This window comes from Leptosomus discolor, chromosome 9 (assembly GCF_034619465.1).
Source record: "Leptosomus discolor isolate bLepDis1 chromosome 9, bLepDis1.hap2, whole genome shotgun sequence".
NCBI classification, from domain to species: Eukaryota; Metazoa; Chordata; class Aves; order Leptosomiformes; family Leptosomidae; genus Leptosomus; species Leptosomus discolor.
The window spans coordinates 37,515,924-37,527,372 of NC_141399.1; the positions used below are offsets into that span (position 1 = coordinate 37,515,924).

Consider the following 11,449-nt stretch of genomic DNA (forward strand, 5'->3'; position numbering starts at 1 on the left):
AGCTATCGAAGTGCTTGGGGTGGCGGGTAATGGGATGTAAAGGCACTAATGGCATGTCATTTCTGGCACTCCTTAGCATTTTGAGAATAGTTTACAGTACAACCAAGAAAACAGAAGGGAGAGAATTACCCACAGTTCCCCATGTTGCGATTTTGTTCTTAATGGGACATGTCAAGCTGATTTGTTAGTCTAAGCTAAGTTTCCTTACAATATTTCTAAGATCCATGCAGAGATGGAGAGTCAGTTGTTTCCCTCCTCAGAGCTTTTGTCTTTTACACACTCGCGCATTCAAAGTCTGCGGGACTCCATTTTGTTTGCTTCCAGGTCCACATGACACTGGAATAACAGTCCTTTTATGGCTGGCTTAAAAAAAAGTATATTAAAAAACCCAACAAAACAAACGACCTTAATACCCTCTTGTGGTGCAGGGATGCTGGCTTCGTAAAGCAGCAGGAGGCAGCTGGGATCTCCTTCCCCACAGCAGCTTGGGGCACCTGCCTGCAGGAGTTAAGGCAATGCTGGCACTGTCTGTTGGTCACATTCCTCCATCCCCAAAACAGCTCTCACCACTTATACCTCTGCCTAGCTATGTGTCAGGATTCAACAAAAACCTGATGAGGTAGGCAGCAAACAGGCTGTTAATCCAAAGTTTTAAGACATCGTATCAATATGATATTTCAGGTTGAAATGACTTGTCTTTGTGAAAATTCTTTTACTTTTTAAAAGTAAAATGGAAATTTGGTTTTCTCTTTAAAGCTAGAAATCAAAGTGAAACATTTATTTTTAAACTGAACAACCTTCCTCTTTAGAATCACTTTAAAAAATGGCTTCCTGAAAAAAACATGTTTGATTTCATATTGCATAAAGCCATAACAAAATTTAAAAACCCATAAAAATTAGTACCCAATACCGACAGGTCATAGAATAAATGGAATAGAGCTAGTTAACTGTGAAATCTCCTAAAATTAGTTACTGTAATTTGACATTTTCATTGCTGATCAGGAAGTAAATTTGAAGTCACTGCTGTTAAATTTGTGGATGATGAAGATAGTCTGCGTGGCTTGCTCGCTGCACATTTGAATATCTCCCAATTTGAATGCATCCAGAATGCATTGGATTACAGCTAAATGCGGAGGTCTGTGCCTGGGTGCAGGAACGCAGGCCAGACTGCCAGACAGGGGCACTCATACCCACACAGGTATCGACAGGGGAAATGATGAAGGGATGACAGCCCTGAGCACCAGTGCTGGAGGTTTCATAGCAGGGCTCTGACAAAAAGGGCTGGAGTGAGCCTTGGTTATATAAACCAGGGGAGCCGTGAGTCAGAGCAGGGAATCAACTGGCCTCTGAATATGTCGCAGGCAAGATGGGGAAAAGGACTCTGTCTATGTTTGGTTTCCAAAACTTAGAAAGGAAGTTGAGAAATCAGAAGATGTTGAGAAAAGATGCTAAAAAGTGGTTCAAGTGCTAGAGCAGATGTTTTGCAGTGAGACGCCTCAATAGCTCAGTCTGGTTTGTTTACTGCAAAGGAGGTAGAGAGGTGACTTGTTTACAGGCTGGATGCACCTCTGCAGAGGGGCAGCGCTTGGTAGAAAGGGCTTGGTAACATCCTGGAAAAATTCAGAACAACAGCCAGAATGTGAGCCAGATGAAATCAAATGTAAAATCGCACACAATGTTTTTATCTGAGAAAGCGTTTGAGCCGCTGGAATCAAGCACTGGGGGAGGAGTGGGGGACTTGGCTCTTGGCTGTTTCTTGCTGCTTTCCACACTTGATCTCAGTGCTCTGTGAGAGACGCTGCAGCCAGACTCAAACACCTGTGCACAAAGCTGGGGTGCAACGGGCTGTGACACCCCAATGTCTGCAGCAGGTGAGATGATAACCTAAGGGTCCTGAATCTCAGGCTCGTGGGTGTGGGTGCTTTACCACTTGCTGCCATGGGAGCAGAAGCATGCCATGGGGTGAGGAGGTGGAGCCCTGGCTTAGCTGATTTAAATCAGAAGCAGATCTGGAATGGCATTTGGAAGATTGTTATTATTTTTTAGCACCCATGAATAAGCGCAGTAATGACTGAGAGCGCAGGATGTGGGCTTGGAAACTACACAGTCATCAAATGATTCAGTTTGGGAAGAGACCTCAGGGTGTCTCTAGTCCATCCCACAGCTCAAAGCAGGGTCAGCTATGAGATCAGACCAAGTTGCCCAGTGAATTGTGCATTCAGGAGCTGCAGGATGACACCATTCTCAAAGGTGTCTCTGATCTGGGGTAACCCTTGGCCCCTAAGGCTGGGTAGAAGAATTTCTCCTCCATGGTACATTCAACAGCTCTTCATTCCCCTGATCCCACTAATACATTGGTGCTGGTTTTGGTGGCAGCTCTCCTTAGTGGATGTTAACCTTGCTGGATATTGCTAGCCAACTGCCTCTCTGCTGCGAGGGCTTGTGGATAAGGCAGGCTGTTGTGCTGCAGTGCAGGTTGTGAATAAAAGCTGTCTGTGGGCATAGGTGAAGAAGGAAGCCTTGCACCGTGCCTTATGAAAGCCTGTACATATCTTACCGCTTCTTTGCACACAGCAGGGCTCCCATGCAGCTCTGCACTTTGCTTAGAATAACAGGCTACCCCTTTTGCAGCAACAGCCACAGTGCTTCAAAACCCAGCCTGCCACAAGCAGCATTACTTTTCGAGTGGAGACGAATCCTTGCCCACAAGGGCAAAGGGCAGGGCTGTGAACATCACTCTGATGGGAGGGAGGTGCATGATTTTGTCCCCTGGGCCTCATTCCCCATGAGTCCAGAGTATCTGGGGAGTCTTTCTCCTGGAACTGTGGCTTTGGGCTGCTCAGCACTTCCAGCCCATGCAGTCCTGTCTGGCATGTATAGCTTGGGGTTAAAGTAAGAGTCTGTACCCTTGGCTGAGTTAATAAATCCATTATGCTGAAACATAAGGGATGGGTATTTGTTACCAGCCTGACTTCTCTTCCTCTTTTCTCCCATTACTGCTCTTTTCAGCCAGCACTTGGTAAAAACAGCCCCTGATCTCAGAGACTCTGACCATTTCCCAGCTTCAAATTTTGACTGAGAGTACTTAGACAAGGGGGATGCTCTGATGTTCAAATTTCTTTTCAACTGCTGTTGTAAATTTTTTTCTCTCTGGGAATTTTAATGCTTAGATGCTCTGTTTACCAAGTTCCCACTAGAATGTATTGTGTGGTCTCCCCCTTCTGGTAAAAGGAGGCAGTTTTTAATAAGCAAAATTCCGTATTTGGTGCATTTGACAGAGGCTTCTGATGCACAAGTCCCTGTCGTGTCAGCCATGGAGATTCTGTAGCACAAGGCAAGGCTTGGTGGGCCACTTCTCACCTTTTTCTCCTGAATTCTAGCCAGAAGTGGGAATTCTGACCAATTTTTTCCTCTTCTCCTGGGGACTGTACTGCCATACTCAGCTGAAGAAGAAAGTACCTCAGCAGGGAGGGGCTATGCTTGCTATGTGATGGTGTAGGCTTTCCTTTGGATCCTCTTGCAGATCACCTTAGTTAAAATGGGGGTGTCATCTACTCCAGCTTGTCAGCTTAGTTCTTTCTCTGTGCTTCTTCATCTCTGCAGATGGTTACACAGTTGATGACATTGTGTTCTTCTGGCAAGGAAATGATTCTGCTGTCACAGGGATGGAGGTGCTAGAACTGCCCCAGTTCACCATTATCGAGCAGAGGCTGGTCAGCAGGGAGGTGGTCTTCACCACTGGTGAGTCTCTGCTGAAGGGATGTGATGGAATGTGCAAACCTTCTGCTGATCAACATCAATGTGGTTGTTCCTCTGATTCAGATGCTGAGGTACTGGTTTAGGACCTAGGCTTCAGCTTAGGGTCCTGTTCCTTTGGAAAAGAGATGTCTTCTGTACCCGCCGAGTTTGTTTAATTTTTTTGTCTGCTTCTCTTCAGAGACTTATGAGATCATTTTTTTGCTGCAATTATTTTCATTTCTAAGTCAAAACACCAACTGAGATCAAAACAGAACTTCTTCAGAAGGTTCTCAGCCTTTACTTTATTTTTATGTGGTTTGCAACTGGCTCTTGAAGCTAATGTCAATGCAATAGTAAGCAGAATAATATATCAGTTGAAAAGCAAGTGGTCTCTGAAATGATGTAAACCCACCTGCACACAGCAATAAAAAGATCTGGAGAGAATACCTTGGACGATTCAGATACTGCCAGTTGGAAAGTTGGAGGGGTTTGGATTTTGGTTGCTGTCTTCACTTTGATATGGCATGGAGTTTACTGCCAAAACAGCGTGCCATACACCTGTTAAATAGGAAAATTTTTGAAATGCCATGAAATCACAGCCTGAGTCTATCAGTGGTGGTGGCAGATGGTGATGTTGTTACAGTAGTGCCTTGGGGGCATGCTGGGAGCAGAGTCCCATTGCAATGGTAATCTAGAGACCCACAACAAGAGGCAGTATTCCTCTGAAAGAAGTTTGCAGTCTAAATAGGTAAGACTTTAAAAAAACGATGTGAAATGCTGTGTTCAAGCTATACAAATGGCACATAACTGTGAGAGAACATAACCTCCTTTTTCCCAGTCTACCTTCTTGATCATTAAAGACTGTTGTTCTCTTGTTACTTTAGCTGCCAACCCACGATTACACCCATGTTTCAGGCTGCTTTGTTGCCTAAGGGACAGAGGTGGGAAGAAGGAATGACTTGGACTTTGTTTCACTGCAGTGACAGAAGCCCTGCTTTGTCCCTGTCAAAATGACCCTGCTCCAGTGGAAGGACTGTAAAAGTACTTATTGTGGTCACTATCCCCATTAGCTTTGCTAAAAGATTAGGAGGAAGTTGCCACAACTTGGGAAAAAAGAAGACCTAGAGATTAACTAACAGTGCTCTATTTGCATACGAATGCCCAGTCTGATCATAACCCATTTTTAGAACAGCACAGGAAAAATACAATTCAGATCTTCATTGCTGCTTGGAGGAAAAGCTAGCACACGAAACATTGGAAAACCATCTCGCTGCATCCATATATAGGGTTAAAGTCTCCTGTGTAAGCCTGTATCAAATTGGCACATACCATAATAGCAATTTCAGCACCGAACAGACGTTCTCCCATGATGTCTGATATAATAACATAACTTATGTAGAGTTCCTTTCTTCTTAATATTCTGAGCCAACTGAGCAGACTCTGAACAACCCTCTTCTAAAAATTGGTGAGTCTGCAAAACTAAATGAAGAAAAAAAGAGAGCTTTCTCATTATCCCTGCCTCTTGAGAACATTTTCCAAACAAAATTTCAATTCCTAACCTAAGCTCTTACTGTAAATACAGCCTTACCCTCCTCTCAAACTACATCTCCTTTTAATTATCATTGACAGGTTCATATCTGCGCTTATCCTTGAGTTTCCGGATTAAGAGGAACATTGGTTACTTCATCCTGCAGACTTACATGCCATCTATTCTCATCACCATCCTGTCCTGGGTCTCCTTCTGGATCAATTACGATGCTTCTGCTGCACGAGTGGCACTGGGTATGTACCTTTCCATTATATGTTGAAGAAGTGTTTTTTTGAGGGAGTTCAACTAGGACAGCTCTAAGAAAGAAAATATCTTTTTCTTTATGAGGTAGCAGCTAAACAAGCCATGTAGGTCTGTCAAACTTGTCATCAAATGAAGGACATGTTTTCTGAGAACAAACTTAAAATTTTCAGCCACAAGAGCTACTTTTTTTGCTCAGAAGTGTCACTACTTCCCAAGCTTGAGTCTGTGTTATTTGAATCAGTAAAAGTTCTACCACAAATTTCTGTGGGTGCAAGGTTAAACTCTATAACAAAAGCATAAATACTCACAGCTTCTCAGATGTGTAAGACTCTGATACACCATGAGCCCACCAGTTCCTTCACTCTGGTTTATACTTATTTTCTTAAAAAGAGAAATCTGGTCAACAGGTGTGCCAGGACCAGTTAGTTGGCTTATAAATGCTAAGGATGGGTTGCCAAAGAGTAGTAAGAATGGTGAGTGAATGGCTAAAAGATGAAAAAAATAAAGGAAGTGGCATTACACAGTTTCATGATGAGGCCCCAACACTTTTTGTAGCTGAAGACCTTAACCAAGGCAAATATGGGACAGTAGTTAAAGTTCAAGTTCTTCTTAAGCACATGCTCCCCTAAATAGGAATGTTTTCCTGTAAGAGGAAAAAAATGAGGTCTTTGAAGCAACAGAAGGGAAGTGGGGGTGGATTGCAGATGAGTATTTTGAAGAAGGAACAGGAGAAAGGGAGGATGGCTGGCATATGAGAATGGGGCGGTGCAACATGATGGAAAGTTCAGAGGAAATAGGAGAGCCAGGGAGGGAGAAGGATTTCATCTGTGAGTGGGAAAAGGTTCAGAGAGGCAACAGAGGAACAGGTAGAGGCTGGGCCTTGTAGAAAAGGTTGGGGGCTTAAATTAGCTCTAGGAGAAGACAGAGTTTGAGAAGACACAGAAGAGGGACAGTTTGTACAAAGATATAAAATAGATGATTTGGCTGTGATTGCTTGGAGAGGCTCGAACAGGGAGACAGGAAGGGAACAAGAAGAATATGGTAAATTAAAAAGGTAAGTTGCATTGACAAGAGTATAATCAGTGAGAGAAGAAAAAGAGACCATGGTAGACATTGCTGGCACAGTGAAAGTACAAGCAGAAGGGTGGACATGAGATGCACAGCTGTTGAATTTCTGCTGACATCTGGATTCAAAGAAGACAGAAGAAAAACATTGTAGATCAGAACTGAAACAGCTCTCCCTAAACTATTCCTGACAGCTCTCTATCTAACTTGTCCTTAAAAAGCTCCAAAGAAGGAGATTCCACAGCTTCCTGTGGGCACTTTATCTCCAGATTTACCTGCTTGTACAGTCAAAAAGATCTTCTTTGCCTCTGTCCTAAATCTCCATTGCAATTTGTCCAGTTCTTAATGGAGATGTGGAGAACATTCTATTCCCCCTTTCTTTGCCCCAGATTTCTGGATATTTAGACTACTGTCTAAATATAGACAATATAATATATTGTATGTATATAAATACATCTCCCTTTTGTTTACTCTTCTGTGAACTGAAGACTATTAGTTCTTTAAATCTTTTATTAGAAATGACACTAAAGACATGGTGAGGGTGAAGCGGAAACAGGACAAGCAGAGGTCTAAGATGCACAGAGAGGTTTGAAAGCCATCACTGTAGAGGCAGGGCTCAAAGCAGAAGAGCAAATTAATGTCATGGAGACTAAGAGAGCTGCCAACAGAGAGATGAGAAGGAGGGATATTAGAAGAAAAGGAGATCAGCAAGGTAATAAGGGAAGCAGGACAGCTGAGCTAGAGAAGTCGGAAGACTAAGTTGAAAAGGAAATGTTACTGCCCCCAAAAGAAGCATGAAAGCTCATTGCTGTCTTTCTGAAGCTGACAGAAAACTGTCAAAGAGATAGATATGAGGCTACTCTGACAATCCAGAGAAGGGAAGAGGCTGAGAAGAGACCCAAGAAAAGGACTGAAACTGTGAGAGTAATCATAGTGCATCAGGCTCTTGGAGACCAAGTAGATGGGGAAAAAAGTGTTCAATGAGACCAAGAAATGTTTATTTAAGATGCAGAAAATGTGAGGAGGCTTAAAAAGGAGTGTGAGAACCATGGGAGGAGTGTGTACAGATGATAATTGAAGTAGTGTGTGGTAAAGCAAGTGAGAGGAAGGTGGGAATTGATGGGGTCGAGCATGTAAACAGAAGCCTATGAGAGGCAAAAAAAAGAGAGCACCATGAAGGGAGAATCTCTTCACTCTTTCTCCTATTCATGGCATTGGAAAGACACAACAGATTATAAATTCATGTCAAGGATACTGAGGAACTCAGTAGTGTCCAGGGAAGCCTGATGAGTTCATGAAGTGGAGAAAAGGGAGGAGAAGAGGCTGAGAGACGGAGAGCAAAACTGAATGTTTCCTACCACACTGGGGGAAAGCAGGATCAGGGAGGACTTAAAGAACCAAGGTCCGAAGGATGTTGATCTCCATCGTCCCAATGGTACTCAGCTTTGACATTTCCTCCTACTGTTGGTGGCTGGTTTATTTTCTGCAGTGATTTGTACTGGGCAGCTGGGCTTAGAATAATGACAATTTTCTTCCTATTTGCACTGCTCCCATCCCTCCTGAGGTTGTCCAGCTGGAAGGAGGGATGGGAAAGCTGAGAGTGGCATTTCAGGAAACGCTCCCACCTTCGTAACAGACCACCTACCTTCTCCTTACAGGTGTCACCACGGTACTCACAATGACTACCATCAACACCCATCTGCGGGAGACACTCCCCAAGATCCCTTACGTCAAGGCTATTGATGTTTATCTCATGGGCTGCTTCGTCTTCGTGTTCCTGGCTCTTCTGGAATATGCTTTTGTCAACTACATATTCTTCGGGCGAGGCCCCCGGCAGCAAAAGAAACAGAGTGAGCGGATCAGCAAGGCCAACAATGAGCGCCACCGTTATGAGGAAAAGAGGGTGAGAGAGCAGGTTTGTCCCCTTCTTTCATTGTGGCAGGAGAATTCAGACTCTCTGCTGTTCATTCAGTCCTGGGTGAGCTATGGAGCAGCCTTTCTCCTTATCATAAGAGATGAACTCCAGTTCCCCTGTCTAGTGATTACTGGGAATTTTTTCTCGATCATTTTGTCATCATCCTCAAGCCAGTCTCATCAGGACCATCCTCTTGCACAGGGTGGGTGCACCCAAAAGTACCCCTGTGGCTTTTGGTCCTACTGTGTTGGCAGAATCACACTATCCCAATCAAAAGTTTGCTGCAAGAACGTGTGGCTAGTCCTTCAACTCCAGCACCAGTGGACAACATTTTCAAATGCAGACTTCCAGGTTCTGAGCTCACAAATGACCCTATCAGTGGTATTGTTGCACAGTAAACAGTTCAAAATCATCCCTGATGGTGTGGCCCTGTGTGTGTTGTGCAGAGGACATCCCCGCTACCTTTCTCTCTATCTTCCTTGTTCTAGGTTGACCCTTATGGTAACATCCTCCTCAGCACTCTGGAGATGAACAACGAGCTGCTGGCCACGGACATGATGAGCAGTGTGGGCGACTCTCGAAACTCTGTCATGTCCTTTGAAGGCTCAGGAATCCAGTTCCGCAAGCAGCTGGCCTCTCGGGACGGATTTGGTCATCACCCAACCCTGGACCGCCATGTCCCGCTGACCCACCATGCCGCAGCCCGCAACCGTGCCAACTGCCGCCTCCGCCGGCGGTCATCTAAGCTGAAGCTCAAAATCCCAGACCTGACAGACGTCAGCACCATTGACAAGTGGTCACGAATCATTTTTCCAATCACCTTTGGATTCTTCAACCTTGTTTACTGGTTGTACTATGTAAATTGATGCCTGCAGCCTCCAAGAGAGATAGGGACAGACACTCAGACAATGACAACACAGGAGTGTTGTGGTCTTTTGGGTTTGGGTTTTACTCTTTAATATCATTATCATTTATTCCTTTGATTCATTAGATTTATTCTAAGCTTACTCTTCTCTTTTCAGCACATGTAGAACCACAGAGTGTGGGGGTGGGGTAAGGGAGAAGAGGGTATATGGGAGGGGGTTCGGTTTCAGGGAGGGATGTGTTCGTCTTGATTTTGGTTTCCTGCTGAAGGACTTCAACCATTGTAAAAAAACCAAAAAACACCAAAAACAAAAAAAAAAAAAGGAAAAAAGAGAAAAAAATTACAGAAAAAAGAAAAAAAAAACACAAAAAAACCCCAAAACCAAGAAAAGTTTTAAAGAAGGGAGGGAGGGAGATTTAAAGAAATTGAGTCAAAAACTGGTGGGGTCGATAGGTTATCTTTGGCTGTGCTTACTAATGCGCTATCTTCACTTCCATTTCACTACTGAATTTCATCTTTCTCTTCTCAGTATTATTTTTTTTTTTAGTCTTTCTTCTGTCACTGCTCTTAACCCCTTCATGTCTATTCTTTCATGGGTTTTCATTCTCATGCTATGAGATTTCTCTTTTCTTTTTCTCTCTTCCTCTCTCTTGCTTCCAAGCCTAAAAGTATCTTTTAAACCAACGAATAAAAAGAATATTTATTTTGGAAGAGCTGGGAATGGGGGGAGGAGAAGGCAATTATTTGTGAGGGAGGGCAATGTGGGGTTATGGGAGGGGGGGAGGAGGGAGCTTATCAAAAACAAAGGCACGTTTGCCTTTTTCCACCTTCAGGAGTTTGCAAGCTGTTTTTCCTGTATGAATGTGTGTGTGCGGCGCATCTCTGTGTGTATGTGTGCGTGTACATGCGCATGTATGTAGATACGAATGTGTGTATGCAAGCTTGTTTTCTGGGGAGGGGAGCTGGGGAGGGGGGTTTTGTAATGTCTTTTGTAGAAAGAGAACACAGATGACATATAACTGGCAGTGTTTTGGGGGGAATAGCAGGGTTTTGTTTGCTCATTGCAACTTTGTGAGGTTGGAGGTTGGAGTCCCAGCTTGTATTAGAGAGACAGAGGTGGGAAGGTAGGTTGTGCAAGTACATACTTGTTGAGGAAAGAGAGGGCTTTGGGCATCAGCAGTGGGACAGTGGTGCTGTTCACCACTGACGTCTGATCTCCAATAGACTAAGCTGATGCAGTTCTGACAGGAGGGGTTGTTTCTACTAGTTCCCACCCTCCATCTTTCTTACCAAGTTTGGGGAGAAAAGCAGTTGCAGGACTCTGAAAACTCAACCCTTCCCCCCCTCTACCTGTTCCTTGTGCCAGATAAGGGACTTTACACTCCAGCCCGCTGAGGGACCATAGCCTACAGCAAGGTGCAGGAAAAGGTGGATATCATTTGACTTTGTTGTGCTTTAGGGCGAAAAAATCCAGAAATTATAACTATCCCCTTTCCTTAAGATGATCAGAAGCAAATGGTGGGCTGGCACCCTCTGAGCTCTACTGCTTCTATCAGGCCTTGCTTTATGTCTGTTAATACATGCAAAGTGCAGAGAAGAGCATACCCTGTGTCCCTTCTTGCAGATGGTGTAACTAAGGTTGCAGTAGAGTTCCATGGATCATCATCCTGCTGGAAGCTGATGGTCTTGAAGGACTGAGCAGGGTGAAGGTCGTAATGAAATGCTGGTCTTGTCAGTGCTTGTGGAAGGCCCTAAGTCTGTAGCAGCTTCCATCCACAGGCACTCATTATAAAGGTACAAGAAGGATAACTTGGCCTTGGACAGCAAGGTCGACTTTTTCCAAAGGAGCCAGTGACTTTCAGGAAAATTCCTGAATTGTTGGCCACTTTGGCAATCACTGATGATTGATAATCTCCCTTAAAATATTAGTAAAAGCCATGAAAATAATAAATTCACAAGTGCAAAACTTTAACCCTAGGGTCATTCTGCCATTCCTGGAGTAATGATGAGAACTTTGTTCTTACCTGATGGAAGTTTTTACATGCCAGACACACAGACACACACACACACTGCC

The 11,449-nt window shown here is 44.0% G+C and overlaps 1 protein-coding gene across 2 annotated transcripts in view; it reads left to right on the forward strand.

The window, feature by feature from the left end:
- The window catches only part of LOC104340672 (gamma-aminobutyric acid receptor subunit beta-4), a 74,534-nt gene extending 65,158 nt beyond the window's left edge, over positions 1-9,376 (forward strand). The window contains exons 6-9 of one of the 2 annotated variants that reach the window (XM_086470707.1): positions 3,604-3,741; positions 5,368-5,520; positions 8,254-8,510; positions 8,999-9,376. In XM_086470707.1, coding sequence (XP_086326833.1) covers positions 3,604-3,741; positions 5,368-5,520; positions 8,254-8,510; positions 8,999-9,376 — 926 coding nt within the window. The remainder of the gene's footprint in view (positions 1-3,603; positions 3,742-5,367; positions 5,521-8,253; positions 8,511-8,998) is intronic. The other variant, XM_086470708.1, reaches the window with a different exon arrangement.
- Positions 9,377-11,449: the final 2,073 nt, after the last annotated feature.